Below are 27,993 nucleotides of genomic sequence, written 5' to 3'. Positions count from 1 at the left end.
AGCATTCCACAAAGATCATCAATGCCAGATTAATTGCTGTGTTCAGTGTCAATAAGAGCGACAGGCAATTTTATTTATCGTCTCATCATGGATTTCATTTAGATGCTGGAACTGCACCTGAAATGCTCGCAAGGGTGGTGTTTGGACTTCACACTGGAAGCTGCAGACCTTCCCAAAGATTCATGACATGCGGTGCCACGGCTGTTTTCTCCGCTATCCTGCGCTTCATTCGTTCGATCTGCTCCAAAGAAAAATGGTTCTTCCAGTCTCCCACGACACCTTTACGAACCAGGCCGCCTCCAGGATGTGTTTCTTCTCGGTGAGCCAGGCTGTGTCTGTAGGCTTCCAGGGAGGCTAGGCGCCTTTCTGGTGGCAAATTTAACGCTTTCCGGATCCACACCTTCGTAGGGTCGGTAAATACCGTTTTCATGTTCTGCACAGTACATGAGTCGAGAACCTTCAGCAGCAATGCTTCGTCATTCCGGAGGGCGCTGCCGTATTGTTCACCCAAGAAGTTGGCAATGCGCAGCACCCAGTAAGCCGTGTCCTCTTGAAGTTTCTCATAAGTCAAAAAGAGTACGTTAGGGTCGTCTCGATGTGGATACCACGAGAGGAGGTGATCAAAGTAGTCACCATAGAGCAAGTTTCCAGATAGAAAGAGAGAAAGAAACTTATCGAAAGACACATCTCCACACTTAGTTGATGTGAAATGTTTGCTAAAGTGATAGTAAGATACGCAGCAATCGTACGGGTTTCTCGTGACGTAGATGTACTTGGCCCTCGAAGAATGCTTGCACTTGTTGTATGGCAGGTGCGTCATCAGGGCCCCAGGGCGTGGCATCTTGCGCACGGCGTCGACACCTGTGAGTTCTATGATGGGCGAGGACAGCATGAAGTCTACTGTCGTCTTGGGAGGGTTCCCGCGTGTGAAGAGGTTCGACACGATGTATTGTGTCCACGTCGTACCGCACTTAGGATAACTGACAATTATTACGTCGTCGTCTCCTGGTTCATAGCCCATAGCAAAGCGGACGTTGGTCTCGTCGAAGAACTTTAGCATACGCAGTCCTTCGATGTCCCTGTAGGCGTCTGTATCCATGGCCTCTTCAGGGTTTCTTCTGTATGACGTGACTATAGAGACAAAAAGGCATCGGTTACCACTTTGAGAAACATGTAATGGACAACGTGTCACATTGAGTTCGGACTTTTGCTCGGTCTCTCAATTTCAAGTGTCATGCATGCATACAGAAAGTGACGTGTAGAAAATGCGGAAGAAGCACAACAAACTTCAACACTTGTTCTTTAATATGCTTCCTCAACATGTTCATTCTTTATTGACAAAGGTGAAGCACATCTAACTAACAGTGAAAGTTCGCGTTAGTTCCTTTGAAAAACATCAATGCCAGATCTTCTGCATCTGGCTGCATGACTTTATTTGGAACTCCTTTATTTTATGTGCCGTGGGGCAAACATTCCATTGAAAAAACAGAATTTTTGACGGACTTTAAGCATTCGTAGCATTATAGACTATTGGTTCCACCGTAATACAAAAATTCAATGCAGGCACTAGTTAAATAATGCTGTGCTTCAAAGCGAACGCTAACAGAAAGCGGGGAGGTTTCGAGAGTTGTCTTTCCGAAGTATTTGCTTTCTGCAAGAGATTGGCTGGAGCGGTGTAATTTGACATGGATGTTTTACATGGCATGCGAGAAGGCGTAGGCTACAATGATCAAGCGTGTTCGAAAAGTAACCGTGAAGTGGGAAAATGGCCAAAAATTATGATGCGAACAATGAGTTTAATAGCAGCATCGCATGCGATATCATATCGCAATACCTGTTATTTGTTGAGTAATGTCCATGAGGTGCACTCAAAGGGCAGGTGAACGAAAGCAGTTCTCACACTCTGCACAAACTACCGACAGACGTTGCCCAGCACAACCGACAGATAACACCAGCAGCCCTCCACCGAACGTTTAGCAATATGCAACGTCGTGTGCATATATTTATTCAAGCCGGTGGCGCACATTTTCAAAGTCTCCTTTAGAGATCACTTATGACAGTAGTAAAACTTCAAATGTTTGGACAACCATATTCAGTGCACAGTTCCTTTTTGTGCACCTTGTAGATGGTGCTAATGAGAAAAGCACGAGCACTGACAATGACCAGGTCTTTTCATCAGGGTTCGTAAGGTACAGATAGTCTGCTACACTGCGATAAGTAATGGCACAGAAGGACATGAGCTACAAATGTGAAATAAATACTCTTCGGGCTTGTTGGTATGGGCCACACGTAATCAGCCCTAGCACAGGAAGACAAAGCCCGTGGGCAAGCAAACGCAAGGTTTGGTTGTTTGCTTCCTCCCCCACTTGATTTTTTTTTTCGTCAGTTTCCGGCCACTTACTGCCAATGTTGGTCATAATGTGTAACCGTGGGTTACTATAGGAACGCATGAAATTACCAAAGAGACCTAGATGGCCATTACATGGTGAATAAGTATGACAATCTCGTTCCTGAATCACAAAGCATTAAGTTCTCACGCAGAACCTAAAGATATATTGTCAGCCCATAGGCATCTCTAAAGCACGCGAATCCGCCAATTAAAAAAAATAATTTGGGGATTTTACGGGGGAACACCACGATCAAACTGTGAGGCACGCCGTAGTGGGGCACTCCGGCAATTCGGACCAACTGGGGTTATATAACGTGAACCTAAATCTACGTACACGGGTGTTTTCGCATTTCGCCCCCACCGAGATGCGGCCGCCGTTGCCGGGATTCGATCCCGTGACCTCGTGCTTAGCAGACGAACACCATATTCACTAAGCAACCACGGTGGGACAATCGGCTAATGGAATGGTAAAGTACATTTAACTAATTATTTCAATCAATAAATCAATTTTTATTATCACATAAAATACTGTACAGATAGAGGGTACAAAAGGAGGTCCCATAGTTAAATCTGAATTGGGACCTCCTGTTCATGGTTAACATAAAAGTTCATTGGTAAGAAACAGCAGCTCAATCGGGACAATTGCAGTAATGATAAATAATGAAGTATGGATATAAGTAAATCAAGTAGTTAATAGACAATATATCGGCAGTAAGCAATATTGCGAAACTAGATAAAACTAACGTAAAAGAGGAGGAAAGGCAAATTTAAGAAAAATTAAAGAAATTAATCGCATGCTGGAGTACATAAGAATGACCGGTCTAAAACCAAAATTGTATTATACAGTGCATAGTGTCATTTACATTGCAAAAATTTTCAGTTCATCACAAAATCGATGGGCTTTCTGGAGTTTTATGAAAAATAGTAATTTATTGCATGATTATATGGCTGCAAAGTTAACTGCTTGTTTGCCATAATTAGTGCGAACTTTGGGCAGAATGTATTTATTTTGCAGCGCGAAACGAGTTGAGGCAGTATTTGTTAGAGATGACATAGAAATTAGCGATAATGAGATTTTGTCATTTATTTGTTTGAAAAGAAGAGTGGCAAGGTTGTGCTTGACAAGGGCTGCAACGAATGCTATTTGCTTGTCGTAACTGTTTAGCATTGGCGGTGTGTGGATTCGAGGTGATTATTCTGATTGCCTGGGTTTGGATGGTTTGTATCGGCTTTAGGTGAGTAGTGTACGTGTTACCCCAGAAGGTTATGCAGTAGTTAATGTGAGAGTGTACAAACGCGAAATAGAGTGAGAGCAACACAGGTCATGAAAAAATGAACGTGCCCTAATGAGAATGCGTATGTCATGTGATAACTACTTTATAATATGAGTTATATGGCGATGAAATTTTAGCTTACAGTCAATAATAACACCTAAGTATGTGCATTCTTAACTTCTGATAATAAATGTTCACGAATAGAAATAGGCAGAACGCATAGTGATGATTTATTTTGGGATCACAATAAAATAAACTTAGTTTTAGTAGGATTAATGGTAAGCCTATTCATCTTGCACCATTTTAACTAGTTAGACTGATGTAAGAATGGTGTATCACTATTAGGCCTGGTTATTGCCGTTGACAGACATTCGCCAGAATTAGTAATTGCTGTATCATCGGCATATTGATGCACTTAGAAGATGCGAGGCAGTTAGGTAGATCATTATTATAAAGTAAGAAGAGTAGCAGGCCGAAAATGGGCCCTTGTGGTATACCTACATTAGTCATTTTAGGTTTAGAATAAGCATCGGAAACACTAACAACCTGGTATCTGTCTGGTATGTAGCTGCGTAATTGTTGTAAAGGAGGACCTGTGATACCTACTGAACCTAGTTTAATATAAAGAATCTCGTGGTCAATGCTGTCAAATGCTTTTGCAAAAATCTACAATAAGGATGCTGCAAATTTACAGTTATGAATGGCTTTCTTCAATTGATCAGTAAGAGATGCAAGTGCTCAGTCAGTAGAGTAACTGAATCGAATTCCAAATTGGTCAGGTGAAAGAATATTAAATTTGCTTGAGCATTTGATCAATAATTTTTCGAATATTTTCTCAATGACCTTGCTAAAAAAGGGTAAAACACAGATTAGCCTGTAGTTAGATAGCAATGAGTGATCCCGTTTCTCAAAAACTGGAATAACCCTACCACGTATAAGCGCGAGAGGAAAGGTCCCTGTTTTAAGCTTGAGGTTAATTATTTCCGACAGCACAAATGATAACCATTTAGAAATTACTTTAACATGACCAGGATGAATGTTGTCCAGTCCAGCACTAGCTATTTTTAAATTGTTGATTACTGATACGATCTCATCAGGAGTGGTTGGAACTATAAAATGAATGTGGAAGGCGCTTTGATGCATATGAGTTGTGTTGAGTTTGAGTGGAGTTATTAGCAAAAAAAAAATTATTGAATGCATCGCCCATCATAAGAGGTTCGAAATTAGTATTACCATCGTGAGATATTTTGGTTATGATATTGTATTTTTTCTTCGTAATATTTGGTGTTAGCTTTTTTAAACCGTGAAGAAAGTGTGTTGGAGAATTTTTTGTACCGCGCACGTAGGTTTCCATTGAGTTGTTGTCTCTTAGTTCTTTGTTAATGTTTTCTCGTGTGCGCATGGGCTTTAGCAAAGAATTGGTGGCCCAGGAATTTTGAGGTGGAGCCACTTTCTTTCTGCATGTACTTATCTGAGAGCAGGTATGATAGTATGATGACAACTTTGTGAGAAATTGCGAGAAGACTACCTGCGGATTATTGGTGTCAAGAGCGAAAGACCAGTCAGTGTGAGGTACAGCTTCCGAGAACAATTTTTTATGAAAAAGAGATTTGATGTAAGAGTTGGAATACGAATAATGTGCGGTTGTAGCGCACAGAAAGAGGGGGAAAATGGTCAATAATGTCAGTTTCAAGTACTCCTGCATCAGGTGGAATCACAAGATTAGACAGTGCATGCTTGATTAGAGAGTTAGAACCCCCATGAACTGAACGAGTAGGGATATTATAAAGACATTCGTAACCAAAACCCTCAAAACAAGACGAATAACTGACAGAACTCGGGCATGACTTATGACTCGGGCATTAAATTTATGTTCATATCACCCATAATTACGACATTTTTTGTCTCCGCGGATGGTTTTGCCATTATTTTTTCGAAAGCAATACAAAAGTCAGGAATTGAAGAGGAAGGTGAACGGTAAACGCAGCCAAAGATGAAGTTTCTATCATCGGTGTTAAGAAAGTTAGGATCGAATTCCAACCGACTGATTCACAGTTCTGAATATTTAACGTGAGGTCGAGTCTTCGTTTGTACGGGACTCCAGACGAGATATAGACAGCTGCACCGCCGTAGTTACTGGACTGTCTGTGTGTATACTCCGATTTATAAGAAGGGAAACAGTACACGTTTTTATCATCTTCGCTAAGCCAGGTCTCTCAAAACTGCAATGATTGAAAACGTGAAAGAAAGTGTCGAAAGCAGATTGTGGAAGTCATCGTGATGTGTGCGGAGGCCGCGCCCATTGAAATAAATAAGGTAGCGATTACTATTCTGAAGGAAGTCATTTAACTCGCTCGTTGTGCAATATGACATGATGGAAGAAAGGGATGAAGGGAGGCTCAAGCTTAATGCCGATTAGTTAAAGACCACTAAATCTGAATCATGAGCACTGCGGTACACTCAGGTTTTCTCTGCTTTTCTAGCCTTGATTTGGCAGTTGCCGATCCAGAGAAATTGCCATTTGTGTTGTTTTTTTTTAGAGCCAGCGCCTTCGAGAAAAGCGCTTTATTTCGTTGCGTCAAGCGCTCATTGACGTAGACCGCGCTGTCAACAAAAGCTGTCACACCGATGTCACTTGGGTGACGCTGAGCGTTATGTGTCTTGCTGACAAATTCATCCTTCTTTGTGCGGGAACAGAATCTAGCCACAATGTTTTTCTGGTCTTGCATTTTTGTAGGGACCCGATGAGCGACATCGAGGTCAGCAGCCGTTACCGGGTACACAAGTTTAGTGCCAATGGCTTGCATGACTGCGATGCAGTCCTCCCCGTGGTTGCAGGGGACGCGCATGACCTCAACATTGTTAATTCTAGAGTATTGTTCCAACTCAGCCACCCTTTCAGACAGGGCTTTGTTCTCCGCCATGAGCTTTTTGTTGTCAGCTGTAAGCTTGAGTTTTTCATCCCGCATTTTTTCAACGATGTTATTTAGGACACCGACACTTGCTTCCAGGTTTTTAACCTGCTTTTTTTAGTTCAACAGCATCGAGCCCAGTGGACTGCAACTTTAACGGAAATTTACCGAAAATGTTGTCAGCGAATCGGCTGCATTTAGTTTCCAGTTTAGCCTAAATTGCTTCAATCCACTTGGGAAGCTCTGAATCTGTTGGCATTTTGGCTTCGCAACAAAGCGCTAAACGAACAGCTTCACACACAAGAGCACAAATGAAAAAAAAAAGACGAACCTGTGGCAGCAGTGACAGTGAACGGTTCACACGCAAAAAGTTAGGCAAGATTTTAACAAAACTAATCTGCACATTCAGAAAAACTACACGACGCAATGCTTCCTGCGCCGTCGCTGCCAACACTGAAGCCTCGGTGACGGCCCTGCTTGTTATGAGCGGTGCTCAACGAAGCTGACGACACCTGCTGGGCTTACAGGAAGCTGCCATCCACAGAAACGAGTGCTTGATTTCCGTGTGCGAAGGTTGATACGCAGCTGGCAAAGATAACCGCACATTTAGAGAAAATACGCGAGGCAATGCTTGCTGCGCCGTCGCTACCACCAGAGATTTATTTATATTATTTGGTCAAGCCACTCAGTATGCGCCATTGGGTGTGTGCTTGTGCTTAGCGGATCCTCTATAATGGGCATGTTGAACTACGATTCCTACAGATAACAAGGTATCTGATAAAACCTATTAAACCGAACCAAATTAAGGCAAACAAGTACTTTTATGGCATCACAAGGGCACCAGCTATAAACATAACTTCGATTTACATTAATTTCAACATTTGCGTTCAGTCTTCAAGCTATATGAAGAGGGCCAGAGCGAAGAGTCAGGAGAAGAAAATCATACGGAACGAAGAAAAGAATAAGATCGTAAGGACATTTAATGAAAACTTGTGGAAAACTACAAGCAGCTGCAGATGTATATGCGAAATACGTATCCAGACATGGTGTTACATTATAGACCATACAGTTTTTTTTTTACAAAAAATTTAATGAGCAGAGTGAACGTAGCGTTCTTGCAGTGGAGTGATTAGGTGAGGTGGACATACTTTGCCGCTAATAACGTGAACTATAGAACGAAAATTAAAAATAATTGAATAATTCACTTCTTATTAGTGTCTTGAGGGCAGTTTCTTAAATTACTGCTTTGCAGGCAGCAACGTTTTCATGCACGCACATCTTTTAAGAAGTCTTGAAAACCACACGTAATTCTAAATATTCGTCATGAAATTCCAGAGGTCCCTCGAGGCAATATAACGACCGAGCACGTCGCGCTGAGCCTCAGACGGCAGCGCCCTGTAAAGAAGTGTGGGAAGAAGTTAGAATGATAGCATGCGGCACACAAATCCCGACCCGACACGCTCACACAAAGGCTTGTCAGGCAAAGCCTGCCGTATGAGTAGCTGCTACGACTGGCCGAGACGTTCAGTTTAAAACTTTCTCGCGCTTCTTATCACGGCGTGTCTCGTTCAGTTATGATAGTGGGGGCGCCTTTTCTGTGCTCCCTCGGTGCTCTGAAGCTCATGTTATTAACGGCAAAAAATGTCCACCTTGCTAGGGTTTCCACTGCAAGAACACTACGTTCACTGCGTCTCTTTATATAAACCTACATTGCCTACAAAGCTACATTGCCTAAAACGCCCTGCAATGTATGTTTGTGTGAACTGCCACGTAACATGATGTGGTGAGGGACGCTTGCAACGCTGTCGCGTACAACATCAACCCAGCGTTGCTTATAATTTTTTTTTGCTTTAACAAATGTTTATTTTTATAATTTTTTTATGTGTGATTACAGCGCAGTTCAGTCAGTCTTTTCCGGTGGATCAACTTACGAGAAATGAAGTCACTTGAGCCTGAAGTCACATTCTCAAGGTTCAAAACGTTCGCTATTTGCTGAGTGAAGCCTAGCAGAAGTTAGTAAAGTATGGCTAGCAGGAATCGCCAGATGAGAGATGGTTTAGGGGTATGTCCTTAAATACTGCTGCGAAATACATTGGCGTTTCAGTTAGCAGTTCCCCAAAAGCTTCTGCCAAACGGTATGGGATGATCTTAATTGAAATCGAGACTGAATCAGGGGCATCTGAATAGCTGATATCTTCAGCGTCTGAACAGCTGGAATTGCGCTATCGGTTCTATGCGACTTTTTAAATACTTCCTCTAAAAACAAAGGAAAAGTGCCGGTGAATATTGAAATGAAAAGTACAGCAGAAAATGGTAATGTTAGGATCCAAACCACACATGAACGAAGCAAACCATCTTTAGAAAGTTGTGTCATCTGCCAGATAAAAAACATGGCTATTTTGCTTGTAGGTCTAAACGGTGTAATGTGATAGCAAAGTTCTAAATTTGAGCCTCAAGTCCTCAAACGAAAGTTTACCTATGCTCGGGTGCGACATGTTGGCGCTGTGCAGCATGGGAGGCGGTGCTGCGGGACAGAAGAAACAGTGCCCTGGCACCTACCAGGCGTCTCAGAACGTAGGCGTGTTGAGTAGCCAGCGGCGTTGCTGCATCGCAGCTCAATGGTGAACGTGGTGAAACCGGGGCCGTTTGACAGCGTCCAATAAAAAGTTAGTTAAGGTTAGGCAGACATTTACTCTCCGTCTCACTGACATCAGCGTAGACACATAGCAAGTCAGCAGGATCATTGGTGTGTTTCTTCAGTGCGCATGGTAACACCGGAGATGCCCAACGCTCTCTGAGCTCCGTGCGTGATAGTCGCAGGTGATGGTAATAGTGGGACAGGTAAGATAAGTGGTGTCTGAAACCCGTCCTTTATGACGTGTTTCCGAATACCCCTATCGCTTCCCCTGCATGTAACCAGTGAAAATATAGCTTTAAGATCCGCATTTTCAACCAGAGGGCGCCGCGACTGGATCGTGAGTTAGGACACCATCCATTGTTATGGAAAAAATCACAAAACTAATTTCACAACTATTTGCCTAATTGAAACCTAATGCTTTCTTATTTAAAACGTGTACGCATTTTGAACCCATTGCAGTGTCGTTTATGTTTAAGCAGGCATAAAAGTATACTTTCACTTGCCTTTGCTTAACATTTTGAAATTAATAGAAAAGGAAAAGTCTGCAGTAGAGTCAGCATGAGCTTCTAGATTTCGGAATATGGTAGCTGGTATTTCCCAAGCACAAGCATAAATATTTACGAACATCTCTTTCTGTTCATGTGCATGTGCCAATTTTTGCTGGTATGACTGTATATAGGTCTTGGTGTGCAGATGTGTGTTGACTAGACAAAACAAATCAGAAGGCACTTTTGCAAAGCATTTAACGCTGGAGAACTTTTGCATAATTACGTGTCGCTCCCATTCTGTTTCAGTTCTTGAGTGCGAGATTGATTTGCTTAAAAATGATTTGGGTATGAGTATTCTCGCAAAAGTTTACCTTGGGCATTTATTCTTAGTTCTGCTGAATAAACTTGCCTGTTTTTGGACACTGCCTTTCGTGTACCCTACTTCCTTGCTTCTGTTTCGGTCTCCTTTGCCTTTATATGACAAAATGTACCCATTATTCTTCGCGGACAGTCAGACCTACAGCAAAGAGGTTTCGTTTTTGTTTTGAAGCCAGTAAACAGAATTACGACTGGCGATCTTATATTTCTGTGGACCAAGAGAGGTAACTAAAACGACAGTAGTCGCACCTTGCGAAAACCGTCGGAGACTAACACAAATGGTACATTACAGCTTGGGCATAAGGTACGATGAAATTAGATTCGTTCACTTACCTTTTACTGCCTAAATGCCCTACAGCATCGGCGGAAAGTCGGCCGGCTTCGTAATCAGTTCTAGAGCAACACATTAAAAGGAAACGGGCACCCTTGAGGGACGGAATCACTGTTGTATCTTCGAATAATATTTTCTGCAGGACCTTGTCGGGAGAAAAAAAAAACAGTAAATCAAAGGTAAAGAATGTTGTTTCTGTCACTGAAGGACGGTGAACAACGCCAGCTACGTGTCTGCGTCAGAAGGTCCCTTTGCTTCCCGTCGGTTGCTCAGCTTGCGTTTGCTGTACCACACTTAGAGAAGTGTCATTCGGAGGAAATTGTTTTTGGATGATCGCGTCATCTCTATTTGTGGCGCTAGCGCAGCGATCCATCTAGGGCTGAAGAAAGTGAGAGACAAAGCATGAAAACATACCCCTTTACAAGAACCTGGCTCCAATTCATCAAATGAAGGGGATATAAACATGGGTTTGCAGTAACACTTTTCTGGCTATAGCGGGGGAGAAAACGCGCAGCGTTTTATCCTACTTCCCTGTTGCTCACAATAATCCTAGCGGCACAGAATTGTCATTTTCCTTCCTTTGTGTTACCAGGGCTCCGACTCGAGAAAACCTGTTGTTTGCTCGACTAACGGGAGTAGGTGCGCAGATCGTAATCTCTATAGACGCGGGCAAAGTGACAATCTCTCAAGTTTTTCCATGTAAAATTTTGTTGCTTGCCTAAACGCCAAATATGTAACATTGTTTGGTGATTCATTGTGTTGTTTCACAATGTTAAATTGCAGCGTGAGCCCAGTTGTTCGGAAATCCACTTCAGGGGTGTTTTTCACCATCGGAGACGGTACAACCACCTCCCAAAAAGTTGGGCCAACTTTGTAGATAACAACTAAACGGAAAATCAGCTAACGGCAACAGGTGGCATAACTAAGCTGCTGCATGCATTTAGTTTCCACTTATAAGAGGTGGATAAAAATGTTGGTTATCTCTACTGATTTAATTTGGCAGCAATGAAAGCCAATTCCTAGGATGATAAACACAAGGTGGGGTAGATTAAAAGCATGCTAATGCTAATTAGACAAGCGAAATCATTTTATGCAAGTGTAGCGTTATTTGGTATGTGTATTTGAATTAATTTTGGGAAGGAAAGCAGATGTTCAGAAATAAATATAGTTGTCTTGTACTGAGTTGTATCCTCTGAACTTCGCGCCTCAGCATGCACACCGATGAAGATAATGCCACCAATTATGATATTTAATTACATTGGAAGAGGAAAGCTGATAAATGCCCGCATTTCAAATCTCTTTATTTTCGATGCAGTTTATTGCTATACACAAAAATGGAATTAACATGCCAGAATCACCTGCTGTCTAAGTTTGATGTCTCAGAAACCTGGAAAAAAATGGACAGAGTCTATACCACCATTAGGCCTGTTGTTCCTGTTAGACATGTCTGTTTGACATTTCGTAATTGCACAATGCAGCACAATTTAGAGGTTTCTCTTTATTATGTTTCTACTAAGATTGGTGCAACATCTATAAGTGAGAGCAGCTCCCTCCAGCATGGCGCATTATTTGTTTTTGTCTACAGTCTCCGCTATACGTGCAGACGATAGTTACGATTCAGGATGCATGCGAATACTGGCAGCAACAAAATATATGTGCTCTTACCGTCGCAACTTATGCGTCCATGAGGTTCTCGAAGAAACGGCACCAACGATCAGCAAAACCCAAACGACATTGCCTCGATCTACATGGGCCTCCACGAGGACAAAGCGGCACCCTTGCTCCTTGCAAGAGCTGGGTTTAGATAAGCTGATAGAGAGGAGGGCAAAAACCATCGAGACTGAGGAGACGCGGAGAGGGAGTGGGCCCTCTCGAGTTTGCGTTTCTAGTTTCCTTTGTTTTCCTCCTTTCCCGCATGCCTCCCTCCTGTGCGGCGTACGAGAGGAGCAGAATTATCGTTGCACAGTCTAATCAGCATCGTGTAGTGAAAAGAAAGCTGCAAAAGGGTGCCCCGATACTTTATCTAGCGTATGTGTAGAGCACATGAGAGACAGAGAACGAGACATTATTCAGCACCAGAGCTGAAACTCAACCTTTTATTTCTTCCGTTCCCAGCCCAGCAAGCTCACACGACGCTCGTGGCATCGCCTGACCTCTTCTTCGTTCTAGGGGCCATCGCGTCGATGTCGTAGGGGCTACATAGCTCCACCGCTAGAGAGCAGCATGATATGCGAACGATATCACTTCGTCCATGAAACTCGGCGGACTGAAGTAGCCTGCCCGTCAACCGGATAGAAAACGTCCGAGGCTGAATTAAAGGATGCGACTCTGGGAGCCTAGCAGTAGGCTGGCAACAGCCGATCAACTGCGATGGTGTCAGGTTTGCTATGAATGTCCACGATGTATGTGGACTCTCATCTTTCCAGTACGGGAAAGGGTCCGAGGTAGTGTGGGTGGAGAGCAGGCCGAACGGGTCCGTACCGTAGAAAGACGTGGGTTGCGTTGGCAAAGTCAGCTTAAACGTAAGGTGTGCGTGCTGGAACTGGTCGCGGCGGACATGGTTTTGTATCGCGGAAGAAGACGTGAAGAAGGTGCACATATTCGTGAGTAGACAGAGCATCCGAAGGTGGTTGTGGTGAACAGAAGTCGTTGGGCAGACGGAGCGTAGTACCGCAGACAAGCTCCGCGCTCGAGCACTCTATATCCGACTTCAAGGCGCACCGTATATCCAGAAGAACGAGTGGCAGATGTTGAAGTCATTTTGATGGCGTGCCATGTGCCATCAGCGCTGACTTGAGATGTCGATGAAAGCGTCCAACGGGGGCATTGGTTTGGGGATGGTAGGCGACCGTGTGCCATCAAACTGTGCCAAGCAAGGGCAGGAGCTCATGAAAGAGAGCGGAACCGAATTGATGTCCTCTGCTAGTAAAGCTTTTGCTAGGGCATCCGAAGCGGGCAACCCATGTTGTGACAAAACCTGCCGCCACCATAGCAACCGAGCTGTCTTGAACTGACGTTGCTTTTGTCAAACAGGTAAACCTTTCGATACAGGTGAGCTGGTTGCGATATCCCTGACAAGGTGGCAGTGGTCCAACAAGGTCAATCTGAACAACGTTGAAACGACAATCAGGTTGGAGAAACTGGCGTGCGGGGTAAACAGGATACCCATGAACTTTTGTACGTTGGAACGGTGCGCATGCTCGAACCCAGTCGCCTGCATTGGCGTCAATCTGGGGTAATACGTAGCGCAATGACATAAGCCGTTGTGTGGCACCAACACTGGGGTGACCGAACTGGTGCAGTGTGTCGAAAACCTGCTTGCGTAACATGCAGGGGACAAATCGTCTCGGTGTGCCTGTAGAATTGTCGCAGACGAGTGTGACACCATCAAGCAGGATTTTGCCCAACCGCACTCCTGTATTCGGCGAGCGCAGTTGAAGGAGCTAGGGGTCATTAACTTTATGCGAGGCGAGAGTCTGCTGATCGAGTGGTGCAATTCGTGCAGGTGCTGTCGCAGCGTTCAGATGGCTCAGGGTGTCAGCAGGTACATTCTGATCGCCGATAACATGTCGGATGTCGTTGGAGAATTATGATTGGTGACCGCGGACGTCTGGATCAACACGAAACTTGTGTCCGGTAATAACGCGCCACACAAAAAGGAAGTGGAGTCAAGTTCAACTCCGACAACGAACGCCAGCAAGCCTCGATCAACGCGGAAGCCACTGAGCCCAATTCAACTGGTGCGTTCCTCTCGATCGTCTTTCCCCCTCAAGAATTTTGGGAGCGGAACCCGAAGGCACATCCAAGAAGAGGACGTTTCAAATGCTCGCGGATAACGTCACAGACCCGCGAGTACCTCGTTGTGGCCCGAGCGGCTGCAGGCGGCCGCGCGAGCCCGGCCGGGCCGCTGTATCTTGAAGCTATCTGCGACGGGCACGGAGTCAGCGCTGCGCTGTGTATTGAAGGCGTAGTTCGCGTTGATGCGAGCGGCTGCATGGAGATCAATTTGCTCGCTGCTGCCGCCGCGTTTCCTCACTGGGGCGTTCTGACAGCGAGTTTCCGCGGTCAGCGACTGAGATATTGGCTTGAGATTGTTGGATGTTGGCTTGAGCACGCGTGACACCATGCTTGTTAATTTAGTTATTCTCGAGGCAACATTCTGTCGCTATGGAGGCAAAGGTAAGTAGGCAAAGCGCGCATAACTGCGAGCGCTTTCGAAGAGGGATCCGCGTTCTAATCCACGTTAGTTTATGCAGGGAAAGAGAAAACATGAATACCTTATTAGCAACAGTTAAATAAGACAGAATGCACCACTCAGTGTAATGGTTTACTTATTTTGTGGATTTTCCCATCCGCTTCTGGGGAAACGCGATACTGTGGCAAGTGCGAGATGCGTCGATTCAGCGTCTGTTGCGAACAGCCAAAACCACTGTGACAGGCTGCCGGACTACTTGGAACGGTAACACGAGTGCAACAGCCGCACGCCCGCAGCTTTCCATTCATAGCCACAGAAAGTTGTCAACGAGTGTAGTATGCCTAGGTGTCCCAAGTTTATACGGCCGATAAAACTAGTATTCTTACTTCGTGTAGCTGGCCACTAATTTACTATCGCAATGGATGGTGCGCCTTTAGGCCGAAACTACGACTTTCTATATCTTCCTAGAATGCTGCATAGTGATTTGGTTGTGGTTTTTGTGCGATCTTTGCTCTGTATTCTTTACGTTATTTGATGTGTATATATCAAGAATCCCAATAAAATTCAGTTGTGAGGCAGCACCGATGTCGTGTATTTTCTCTTCGTTCCTTATGCTTGGACGAAATTTTCGTAACATTGAATCCAGCATTCCAACTAGCCCAATTAGCAGTCGTGATTCTACCAACTTGAGACACTACATATGTTCTCGAGTCCGTGCTGACATCGTGGCCACTCCATCTCCGTCATGTGAACTTCAACATCTCACCTCCGTTATGACGTCATCGTCATGAATACTACGCCGACACAGTGGGCCAAGTTATCTAACAACATTGGCCACTAGTTGTTAGTGGTCGTCAAGCCGTCATGATCGTAGCATCGTCATCGTTCCAGCTTTCTCATCCGATTCTCGTCATGCTGTCGTCGTCACAGTACCGTCATCATACAGTTGTCGTGATGGCATCGTGGTCGTTCCGTGGTCGTATTTTCATTTTCGACATCCTACTCTCCTACTGGTCGAATGCGTCGTTGCGACTGCTCCAGCGTTTGTGGTCGTGGTTAACTAATTAATTAAGAAGCACAAAGATGTAAGAAATTTTATAGCGAAGCTGTTAAGGGCTAGTTCTCCCAGAATCGTGTCCGTGTGCTGACAGAAACTGCCCCTACATTGGCCGATACCGAAGGAAGTGCGCTGCCAGGCCGACCCGCGGCGGAGGTAAAGCAAGCGTTAAGCACTACCCATACGTGCGCTGATCTCGAAGATAGTACAATGCCAGGCCGACCCGCGGCCGAGGTGCAGTTATCCATTAAGGAGCCCACATACACAGATTCGCTGGTCATCCTTCTTCACAGAGTGGTCATCCTTTCTCACAGAATAAGTATGCCATCAAAGCTGACATAATTATTGTGCGCTAAACTTTTTTTTTTGCTTGAAGAGAAGCAAAGCTAACTCAATAAATTGGATATCTCTTACGATATATCTGTTGCAGTCCTACTCGATGCACAACGGCATCCCAATCATTTTCACTTGCAGCCACAACTGCCCCCACGGCAAGGAACCGATACGACGCACGGCCAAACACTTGATGTGAGAAAGAACTGCCTTAATAAGAGTGCGGAGCTACGCGCGGGCGATGCAGTGGTTTAGCTGCCTGGAATAGCTATTACATGGGTTGTAGATCCTGCAGCTTGCAGCATGCCTACCACTCCCAAACCTCCCCTCATACTTGGTTTTTCGAAAATGAAAGGTTTGTGCAATAAATCAATCATCATTGTGAAACATTCACAGGAGTAACCTATCCGTCACAGTCATTAAAGAAAAAAGAATTTTACTTCACGTATAAATGAGGCACGCTGATACCACTCGTCTTTGATGAACAGGCAATGCAACGGCTGTTTAAATTCACTTGTCTATTTGACTGCGTTTAATTTTTCTTGGAGTTCATGGAAATCAGTCAATGGTGCTCACGTAATTAAGCACTGTTTCATTTGCGTGGTCCGTTAAAGTGAGCTTGCGACCACGCGCTTAGTCGCACACGCGCTGACAGCAAGTTCCATAATTTCCAGGTGTACCGTCGCTGACGATCTCAGTGAAGAGGAAGACCAATCCCTTCCCAAAGCTTCATCACATCTGTGTTAGCGCATTTTTCGACGATTCGTTTCTTCATCCTGTCTACCTGCTCTACGGAGAAGTGGTTCCTCCAGTCGCCGACGATGCCTTTCCGAAGGAATCGCACTTGCCCTTTACTGGCCGTCCTCTGGTTCAGGGGCTCCCTGAACACTTCCAGGGACTTCAGCGCCCGCTCGGGTGGCAATTCAAGAAGGCGATGGAGAATGCTACCTCCGCTATCTACGTTCACTTGCATGTTTTTGAACTCAGATCCGTCCAGTAGCTTCTTCATGAGCTCGTCATTGTTACGCAGCATGTTGCCGTAGTCAGTGCCCAGGAAGTCGGCTATCTTGAGGATCTGCGTCCTGGCAGAGAGAAACAATAGAACGTTAAACATGAATCGCGATCTGTGCAATTTGCGCTCCTGATGTGTATTAAACACTAGAGTTTCACTTGTAGGAGGAAATCTAACAAATTGCGAGTTGCAAGTGCACTAAAGATAAATGAAGCTAATTGGTGCGACAACGTTACGCTACCTATTAAGGTAACCATCAGCTTTCCAGTGCGTTCAGGAAGTGATTCGGATGATAACTATGAGGGGTTTTAACTGCAGCAATATAGCTAAAGACATTCAGCGTATTGCCCGTGCTAAGAAAAATACCCTAATATTCAAAAAAGAATTCAAAGATTTTCTACTCTCCTGGAAACAATATGTAGATATGGGGCATTCTAAATTATGTAAAGATTTAGTGCTACTTTTGATGCTGCTAAGCCCTTTTTAGGCCACTGTAATCACCCCCTGCTTAAGCGGCATGTTCTCTAAAAGAGTTAGGCTATAAAAGGTGGTGCCGGGAGTTTCAAATGGTGCCAGCATCATTAAATAAATAAATAAATAAATAAATAAATAAATAAATAAATAAATAAATAAAGTGTAATAATGCTTGTAACATGGTATACAGCTTAGCAGAATCGAAATTACCATGAAAAGCGCCATCGCCTAAACATAGCTAGAGCGGAGCTTTACTAGAGGATACGCAGAAGGGCACATCGTTCAAGGTTAATAGATGAACACCAGGAAGACACACCTCGATATCTGAACAGGCACATGTGTAAATGTCGTGGTGTGTTTCACTAATATTTTATTTCTGAATGAGTTTCTTAGGTGCAACGCTGCGAAAAATTCTTAATAACTCCCCCATCCAAAACTCAGCGCACGAGCAGTTGGAGATGGTGCTGAACAGCTCGGAAGTGGAGGATCAGCGAAATCTGATCGCCAGAGCCGTTAGTGCTGCCTCCGCCGCTGGTGCCTTTGACTGAAAGGCTCCACCAATAACGGGGATCCACCCCTCTCCGTGCCCCATCAAAATAATGTTTTGTCTCTATCTCTCCCTACGTGCGTCATGTGGGACGTTCACTTTATCTACCTGCGTGCGCACATAAAACGATGAAAGCCGAAGTCTGCACTAGACAATATTGTGGTACTATTGTAGACAACCACAGGAAATGAAGCATTATAATTGTATTCACCGATTGGAGCATCCGAAAATGACATGCAAGATTATTTTCTGAGTGCACTTATGCTCCACGTACTCCTACACAGATTCTTCCAGAGAGGGCAGTAGTAGCAGAATACTTCAGCCTTACTTTGTCTAAAGACACTAGCTGCAGTGGCGCTGAGTTTACTGTAGCTGGCTAGAGCGGCTGCAGTGATGAAAATTTTTATGCTGAATGGTATTCGCCTAGATGTTTATCTTCGTTTTCTACTCATGAATACTTGACTTTGATGCGCAGGAAATATGCAACAAAAGTTGGAGCTCCTAAATTTTAATAGCCCACGCCAAAACGGACTATTTCAGTAATTCCCACGTGACCTCTTTCCCTGCCACTCCCGGTGAATCAGACGGTACTGACGTCAGATGAGATTTATCATAGTCTTAAATAGTTTACATCACTCTGATTTCCCATTTTCGTCATTTTCTAACTCATAAAACCTCTTCGTGGTGCGAAACACGAATTTCTTATTACAAAAGTTTAATCTTTCAATCTTACTCGAGCGAATGTTTTCCTTTACTGTCCCTTTAAACAATAGTAGTTATGTCTAGGTACATAGCAGTGCTTTCACGAGGCTCCCCAGTGTAGTGTCCGTATGACAAAAACCTAAAATGCCACTCTAAACATTTACTATACAAGCGTGCCTCTCAATACATTTTTACACATATCCTTGGAGCCTGGAATGAGCGCTTCCACATATGTAGGTATATGTTCAATTTCTTGAAATTTAACACGCCTGCAATTGTAATTTCATAAACGGCTTTTTGGTCACTATAACTTTGCAAGCAGACTAAGAAAGTGCTCTTTGGGGCCTTCTTGAATATTGACGACTTCTTGTCCAGAGATAGCGAAGCTACCAGTTTTGTTTATAGATGAAAACTTCTGCAAGTTCCTCGTTTACATATAAAATGAAGACCGTCAATGTTGTTCCGCCAATTAAATCAATGAGAAAGAGAGTAATCGATTTGAATGATGGCTTGAGACATCTTGGAAAATTAGGAAGGTAGATAGGGATAAGTTTAACCCACTCTATGAAAGCTTCTCATGTGAAGCTTCATAGTTAAGTGTGCTCACTAGGTCTTTATCCCATAACCGAACTCATTACATGAACGGCATCACTTTCTTAGTCTGGTACTCTTCTCAATATGCCCTTGGTCCTTTACATTTCCACACGAGATTATGAACACTGAGAGCCTCCATTGCGCGTTCACATGCGCGAGTGCTTGTAGACAGTCAGGGTTACTTCGCAATCCATGCTGCGACTAGCCGATGATCATAGCCAATCCTACTTATATACCCATAGCCTCTCAGAATTCTCAGAAAGCTATTCGCATAACAGCATATTACGCCGTTTCGCCTGCCAATATATGGCCGTGGCAAAGTGTGATCCCAGAAATATGAAAAGCTTTGGCTTTCTCCCTATTTCAATGGCATCTCGACACCACTTGAACACGTTGCACAAACAACGCGACAACAAAACTGAAGGTTATAATGTACAAGGACGCTGTTCCTGCTCTAAGAAAATGACATTGCACGTTTGTTTGTATAGATCCTTATTTACGTTTTTTAAAAAACTTGTCCTTTTTATGTGAAAAGTGTAAGGCAGTGCATGATGACTAGTATAAGCAGGCAGACAGACATCATAAGCGCTCTCTCCAGGGAAGATCACGAAACCTCCTTTTGTTGCAAGGAGCTGCCATTATTTAATCTCAAACAGGCATAAAAACCCCACACGAGCCTTTTGCGGACGTCAGATTTACCGAAACCACAAGGACGCCTCCAAATGATGGACCTAGCTCTTTTAGTTAAATAAAAAAATTATTTTTGAAGGCCTACTCGAGAAAAATGTGCATTCTGCTGTATTCCTATTGCTATGCTGTCTCGCACTTTTGAGGCGATGCCAAACCAACCAGCCACGGGCCGTGCACTACTGCATTTCTTCAAATGTTCCTACAGCTGGTTTTGTTTGCTTGTCTGTTGGTTTTTTTTTTTTTTTGTCCGGTACGTTCGATCGTGTCAACGAAAGCAGCATGGGGGAAGAATGAGCTAATATACGAAAATTTAAGCACACAGCATGTGGAAATGAAACTAGAACCTCGGATATATAATAGGCGGAGAATTCCCTAGAAAATAATCAGATCAAAACTTGAATGCTAGTCAGGATATGTGGAGGGAGTTTGATTATATTCTAGTATGGGCCTCAGGAAAGCAATCCCACTTAGATGTGCTAAATCTCGCGCTCTAAGCGGTCAGGAACAGCACACAACGACTACCATATTCGCATGCTTTCATTCGAAACAACATCTTTTCATTACCAGAAAACAAAGTAGAAATGCAGAAAACAATTACAACGTCTACTATGCTTTCACTACCAGATAGGTGGCCTTGGACTAAGTGGCGGTGTAAGTGCTGTACTACCGCCAGTACTGCTATCTCTCCGGGTCACGTAAAGGGGCCGCAGGGCAGACGTGTCTAAGATAAGCGCAAGAGACAACGCTCCTGTCGCGCTCTACACACTTAACGCACTGTTGTGTCGGAACCGCACCGAACCCAGTTTTCATGTTTGCCGTTGTCGTACTCTGACGTCCTCATTTCCTCGCGTCTATACTATAGTGTTTGTTCCATTTTCTCATGACACTATGCTCTAGCTGTCAGCTCTAAATCTGCACTCCGCAATAAGCAAAGACAGGAAACTTAATGAGCCTAGCGAACCCAATAGAATGTAGATTGCATGATTGGTGTATGTCAATGTCAGGAAATTTAAGAAAATATGGAATTCTAGCATACAGAATCCGCTTCACGTAAGACACCTCACGAAGTTTTAGTATAGCTAGAATCTATTAGAATTAATAAGTACGGAGCGGCACGCACGACACCATGCAAACATATCATTAACTCAAGATGGACATACAGGCCTTCATCCAGAAATATAGCAGCTTGGGTCGGCCTACGACTCAATTCCCGTGACCTATTGTGCTGCTGTAACTTTGCGCCATGGCCGACACTGGTAGCTGAATGCCTTCGAAGTGCGTTTATTTTGTGTTTACAGGATAGAGAGAAAAATCAAGACTGGTCATTTTTTGTTGGGATGCGACTACACTCCCGCACACTATAAGTGTCGACCTATGATAGCTTCGTGGTTCCTGTTGGACACCAGTGCTGAATTTCAATACCATGGCCATAACACTCCAAGAAACAAGATTAGCTACGCCGTGATCATTTACAAAAGTGTTTAGCGGGTGCAGGAAAGTGAAGGAAACACCTAACTACACAAGTGAGCATGTTCTCTAAAGTGAACACATGCTATAATTCATGATACCGTGCGCAAAACTTACGTAGTGTCCATTTTCAGTTCTTCATAGGTCAGGAAGAGAACGTTTGAGTCATTTCTGTGTTCATACCAGGAGAGCAGGTGGTCGAAGTAATCACCGAAAGACACGGTGCCGCGCACGAAGTTTTCGAAGTAGTCGTCAAACGTCATGTCCGGGACATCATATGATGGCTTCTCCTTGGTGTGGTAATAGAAGGAAACGCACACGTCGAATGGGTTCCTAGCAACGGTAATATACTTGGCCTGCTCCGAGTAGGGTACCTTACTGAATGGCATATGCGTCTTGATGGCTCCAGGCCTTGGCATCTTCTGCACAGCTTCGACTCCTAACATTTCCAAGAATGGCGAAGCAAGCATGAACTCCAGAGGGTCCTTAGGGAAAGTGCCACGATTAAATATGCCGTAGACAATGTACTGAACCCAGGTCGTTCCACATTTTGGGTACGTCGCGATGAACACGTCGCCTGGTTCCGGCTTGTAGTTGAGCGCTGACCGTACTAGATCATCATTGAAAAAGGTATTACAGCAGTAGCCGTCGACATGCTTGTACGGAACTCGTTTCATGGCACTTGCACTTCGGGCACGTTGAGCTACTTGAACTTCCCGTGGTGCTGAAACGAACAAAACCATAAACATTTCTTTCCTTTCTACCATTCACTCTACCTTCTTGTGTTTGAATGAGGAGGTCGGCAAAGAGCACATCAGTGGATACCGAGGCCTAACTTTTGTTGTGAAGCGTGCACAGAAAGGAGGGATTTGCTCAGAACTCTCTGGAATTAATGTACTGCAGAGAATTTTATTTCTTTCGACGCTCTTAATTGCGTATATTTTTATTAGCGGGTTTTCTCAACATGCGAGGGCTTGATGCGAGCGCTTACTGTTTTGCAACAAGAATTCGCACCCTAAATTGACTTTTACCTTCCCATAACTGCCTGCATGACTTCGTTCTCTTGTTTTGTAGCTCGCATGCATCAAAATTTCAATCCAATTTTTTTTTTGCATCATGTAGACGAGACCGACCACACGTTTCACATTGTGCACCATTCAGTAAAACAAATTGAAGTTATTTACGCTATTTTATGCGCAGCGAAATAAGGTATAATCAGGCAGATGTTTTGCGTCCAACCAATCCGCTATATCGCCCCAACAGGTCTCCGGAGTCAGTGATATGGGGGCCTATCGCGAATACCTGGTAAGTACTTTTTTTTAAATTGGATTTGACTCATCTATAGCGATGATCTTTGCGCATTCGGAATTGTGTGTGTAGACTGCTCTCACAGTGTTCTTGTTGTTGCTGTCGCAGGTCGACAATGAAATGCGTGCTCTGAAGAAGTTAAGAAATTCGCGGGTATATAGTCGGATTACTCATTACGGGAACAATTAGCCATCGCTGACTGGGCCTTTGTTTCCTGCAGTGTAAATGTATTTAGCTAATCATGATGATTATAGACGGTCTTCTCGAATTGTAGCCGCTCCTGTTCAAAACTCGGCGTGGTTCTGTCTTCAACGAAAAGAACAAGACTCATGCGTTTGCAATCACGACGACGGTACACTCGTTCCCCGGGCCCATTTTTACGAACCAACAAATTTTTCCAAATTCTCTGCGGCTTGGACGGTACAGTACATTCCAGTTCCAACCTAATTTCCGTACAGAAGCGTTGCTATTAGCGGCCACTAACACAACTTGAGTAGCCTTACAACGTTACAACATCTCTCACCTTGTGGGACGTTTACAGTGCTAAATGTTGCTGATAAGGCATAGCAAACTTTTTTTATCTATCGATTCGCCAACAATCGTATCATCCGGCATGAACTGCGGCGCGGTGTATGTAATGCGAGGCTTGCGTTTCCTGTAATTTGTGTGCTGAATGAGGCTGCATATTCAGAACTAGTCTGCAAACTACCGTCACACCGGCCCCTAGCAAAGCTATAGAAAGTTTATGCCTAATACCAAGTGCGAAAATAGCCTACAAGCATGCAAGATATTAGTTTGGTTGTGAAATAGTTATCATTTGGCGACTCGTCGTGGTCGTAGTGGCTATGACGCTGCGCTGCTAATCACGAGGTCGCAGTACTGAATCCCGCCCGCGGTGGCTGTATGTCGAAGGGAGGGAAATACAAGAACACCTGTGTGCTGTGCATTAAGTGCACGTTAATTAAAGCATGCCAGCTAGTCAAAATTATCCGCAGTCCACTAATATGGCGTGCCTCATGATCAAGTCGTCGTTTGCGCACATAATATCCCAGAACTTGATTTTTAATCGCATGACGGAAGAGCCATCGCCTGTAACGCGCACAAAAGCATGACGAGAAATCTCTGCTTCGCTCGTACACTGGCTAAGGCTTCATATTCCTTTTTCATTTTGTTTGGCAGTCCTTCACGCACGTGCGCGCCGCGTATCAAGGAATCCCTTTTAAGGTCGGCTGCGTATGCAGGCCTCCATCTCAGCCTCTCATCTGATGGGCACGTTTTGTGGTCGATCCACGAGGCGCGTCCGTCCTTAACGAGCTGCTGACAATAGATGGCATCGAAATCTATGCGCATATGACGGGCTCCATTGAGCAAGAATTCATGATCTCGAAGACAATGCTCTTACTTGCTTCATGCACTGGAAGTGATTGCGGGAGCCAAAAATACGTAAAGGAGGTTCAGTTTAGGACACCATCTAATGAAATGAAAAACATTCCCTCTAATCACGGAAGAAAAAACATGATCCACCTCGATCTACCCTGTGAGCGATTTTTTTCTGAAGAAAAGAAACGAAAACGTTGGCGTTCAAAGCTTTCAGTCCCATTTTCAATCCTGCAACAAAAGCAGCTTTCTGCAGTCCGGAAACCGCGAATGCCCAGGTGGGCCTGTTCTGCTATATTAGTTCCACAGGAAACACAAGCAAAATGTCACTGTTGTCTGCCACTTACTCCGAGGCGCTTTGTAAACAGTGAGGACGATGTTGCTGGACCTCCACCCGAAGCAACTGCGTGTTTATGCCAGCGCTTGCTCGATTGCCCAGCCACTTCCGCGTCAAACAACCGTGACGTAAGGGGAGCAGCACAAGAAAGAGTCCGAAAGGCAAAACTTTGCCACGGATATTCTTTCTCTCCTGTTTGCCTTGAGAGCTGGATTGCCTTCCCTCTTGACGCCAGTCCGTTCAGCCGCCGCAAGAGATGGGTGTAGGGGGGAGTGCAGTCACCCAGATTCTCGTTGAACAACCGGCGCTGTTATCTTTACCACCGTATACTCGCGCGAACGACGCGACCGAGGACGGCAAGTAGTGAGTGCGTGGCCGGCTGTGACCTCGGCGTTGCCCCACGTTTTCACACTCCATGGAAGCACGACGCGCTGACCAAACCGTTAATTTGCACATGTGCAACAGAGATAGGACGGACCTTGTAGTCTTTATTAACACTTTTTTTTTTTACTTTGTAGGAGGCTACGCCCTCTAGCAGTGGTCTGGTCGGAGTGGGTGGATACAACTTTTTAAATTCGCAATAGGAAATACAAGCCATTTTCATTTAGTGATAGATCACTTTTTAATACACTTTTTGCACTTTGTTAGAGAAAGAATGTCTCTTATTTGCTGGTAAAAAGAAAGAAAGGCCGAGCGACCATTCTTGAATATTGCACCCACACATCGACACTGACGACGTAGGCTACCAAAACAGATTTAGTGGTATTATCGCTCATTTTTTCCTTAAACGTATGGTAGAAAACTTGCAGAAGGCGAAGTCAGAGTTGCAGCCTATGTTTTCAGAAAATGATATAATTATTTATAGAGATATACATGTCGCCGAGCAGGCGTCGCTAAAATGTATCACGCCAAAATGTGCTTTTGCAGAGGTTTGGGAATTACATAACCGTAATTTTAATATGTCTTTCTTTTTTGTCGTTGCCCGCTTCCGCAATCTCTCCTCATGATAATACTAACCTATTGAATGTTATGAAAGCAAAATCTACCACTGTAGGTCAAGTGAGCAATCTTTTTCCAAATCCGGTTAAAATGTATAGTATAGTAGCAGACGTAGTAGTAGTATAGGTAAAATGTAGAGTATAGTAGCAGACGCACATTTGATGTGTTTACTACTCCTTTCTTTTCGAAAGAGAATCTTTTTTTTTTTTTTTACGACTCCTCTTAGAAGTTTTTTCGTGAACCCCGCAGCTGTTGTTCCTGCTGCCGATTCAACAGCCGCGGCCTTGTGAAACTGCTCACACATATAACATACATACATATTATATATCCCTCAGATAATGAGTCCTCTTAAGCGTTTCTCCAACCGTCCTACGCCAAACATTTACCCGATGTTGGAACCAATTATCATCCGCCAAAACGCTGGAAGTGTGCCTCGGGGGACGTCCGGCGCCCATGTTCGGTGGTCGTACGCATCCCGCTGAATGGGACTCGGAGTTTAGTCAATCGGATCTCCCTGTAAACAAAAAAAAAAAAAAACAAAAAAAAAAAAACGTAGTTATCAATTTGAATTGGAGTGCATGACGTAGGAACAGGGCCTAATTTGGCATATATTCCGCTAATTTCTGCTTCATGGCAATGCGAAATTTTTCTGTTAGGTCATTTTCGTGTATAAAGAAAATCCTAGATTATCACTACATTTTATTTTTCTAGAGAAATCCAATTTTGTAACTCCAACTAACTCCATTTGTTACACAGTGCCAGGCGTATGGTCCCCAAGGGTGGGTGCGAGGTGTCTTGGGCACCTCCTATCCCATATTATTGGACATGCTATAGAAATACGCAGCGAGACCGCAGACAGTGCCTACATATCCATACTGCAAGAAATGCATGCCCTCGAGCGTATACCTCATTTGTTAAAGCCAACATTTTTATGTTTTATTTAGCGCGATTCGGCCCGTCTAATCGAATAGTTTCTCTAGAAGTGGGTCTAACGTAATGTAAGGGTCATTGCACAGAAGTCCTATGTCGGAGTCACAAGAACCGCAGTCGCGTGGACTGTGTTGTGAAGCAACTTGCCGTCTTGGTTTACGGGATCACATATCTCGATGCTACAAAACGCTGTGCCGAAGCAGAAGATAATCTGTCACATTGCATTTATTTAAACGTTTCACGACAACTTCTTCTCGAAGCAACATATAAAAACACTGTCTCTTGCAAGTTGCATCGCTGCCGACACTCAACTCCAACAGATAAGTATATAAAACAATTTTAGCTACTGGAATAACACTACGTCCTCTCTAGTTAAACATTGCCTTGGTTCTGTCCAGCTACGTGGCATTCGCATATTTTTAAACTATGGCTAAAGTTAGCTGGGACCAACTGTATGTGCGAGTGCTCGGAGGTGGTGTGCTCGCACTTCGTGAACCAGATAGAGCTCTGTGGTGGCATTCAAGTGCCTGTTTTGAGCCGCACTATCGGTATGTGGTTTCGCAACCATGAACCAAAGTTTACTACCAAAGATTGTCGCAGAGTTCTCATGGTTGATGTAGGCAGCCTTCCTGCGTCCAGTACAGTTTGTTCTGTAAATACTCGATAGCCTTTTATTCCATCACTTGAAAAGTGCTGGGAAAGAGCAACTGCATTCTTCCTACAGTAGATATTGCATCTGCGCTACCGTGACTCATATATTTTTGAGTGTAGAAAAAGTACGTATGTAGTGAAAATGGACGAATTGCCCTTAAACATCTTGAAGGGACCGCTCAAGACGACAAATACAAAAGGTGGGAAGTACACAGAACAGCGCTGGCACACAGGACAGCGTATTTCCTGCCTTTTGTCAATGTCGTCTTGCGCTGCCACTTCAAGATGTTGACCCGCTACGAACTCGTCGAAATGTCGATTCCTTTACAGTAAGTTGTCATTAGTCAATTTCTCATAACAATTTTCCCATTTGCCTGCAAATAGCAATTTAGCCATTAGTTGGTGTGGTCTGGTAGGAAAATCTAGACACAACTTACTGAAGATTAATTTTATTGTGGAACATGCAGCCACAAAAAAAAGGCGGAATATGACCCCATTTTACAATAGAAACAACCTGTATAGCGCGTATGGGCATTTTAACGGAGGTAAACCTGTTTGAACATGCGAAAAATTATAGGGAAACTATCGAAGTTTATTGTCACATAAAGTGACTACCATACTGATTCCGCCGAGTTATCTGTTAATGAATGCAAATCACTGACATTTAAGGAATGTGCCACCAACAATTTGTAATTCTTCTTGCTTTCTTAACGTTTGTATGTTTGTGGGCATGTCTTCATTTGTAAACATTTCTGGCGAGTAAATATAATTTTTTGCCTTATGAACAGCTTTATAATTTGTATTTCACATGTTTGCCTTTGTGAAGAGGGGAGGAAGTACGAGGATTTTTAGAATGAATGTCTCGCGTAGCTCAACACAAATGTCTATTTTTTTAACGTTTTATATATAC

The 27,993-nt window shown here is 44.0% G+C and overlaps 2 protein-coding genes across 5 annotated transcripts; both read right to left on the bottom strand.

The window, feature by feature from the left end:
* Positions 1-41: 41 nt before the first annotated feature.
* Positions 42-16,323, bottom strand: LOC126534517 (sulfotransferase ssu-1-like). Of its 4 annotated transcripts, none has more exons than XM_055072358.2 (3): positions 12,076-16,323; positions 10,413-11,797; positions 42-1,131 (listed from the first exon to the last, which is right to left on the bottom strand). In XM_055072358.2, the coding sequence occupies exon 3, from the start codon at positions 1,097-1,099 to the stop codon at positions 149-151; it is 951 nt and encodes a 316-aa protein (XP_054928333.1). In that variant the 5' UTR covers positions 1,100-1,131; positions 10,413-11,797; positions 12,076-16,323; the 3' UTR covers positions 42-148. The 4 variants fall into 4 exon arrangements, with proteins under 4 accessions (XP_054928333.1, XP_054928334.1, XP_050037739.1 ...); XM_055072359.2 differs by having other exon boundaries at positions 10,413-10,555; XM_050181782.3 differs by lacking the exon at positions 10,413-11,797.
* Positions 16,324-16,414: 91 nt separating this feature from the next.
* Positions 16,415-24,740, bottom strand: LOC126534573 (sulfotransferase 1 family member D1-like). Its single transcript, XM_050181840.2, has 3 exons — positions 24,514-24,740; positions 21,599-22,205; positions 16,415-17,077 (listed from the first exon to the last, which is right to left on the bottom strand). Exons 2-3 carry the CDS (start codon positions 22,156-22,158, stop codon positions 16,690-16,692), a joined length of 948 nt encoding a protein of 315 aa, XP_050037797.1. The 5' UTR covers positions 22,159-22,205; positions 24,514-24,740; the 3' UTR covers positions 16,415-16,689.
* Between the last annotated feature and the right edge of the window lie 3,253 nt (positions 24,741-27,993).

The sequence above is a fragment of the Dermacentor andersoni genome, chromosome 7 (genome assembly GCF_023375885.2).
Source record: "Dermacentor andersoni chromosome 7, qqDerAnde1_hic_scaffold, whole genome shotgun sequence".
Taxonomy (NCBI): Eukaryota; Metazoa; Arthropoda; class Arachnida; order Ixodida; family Ixodidae; genus Dermacentor; species Dermacentor andersoni.
Note: the sequence above shows the minus strand (reverse complement) of the source record. Positions and strands in the feature narration are given on the sequence as shown.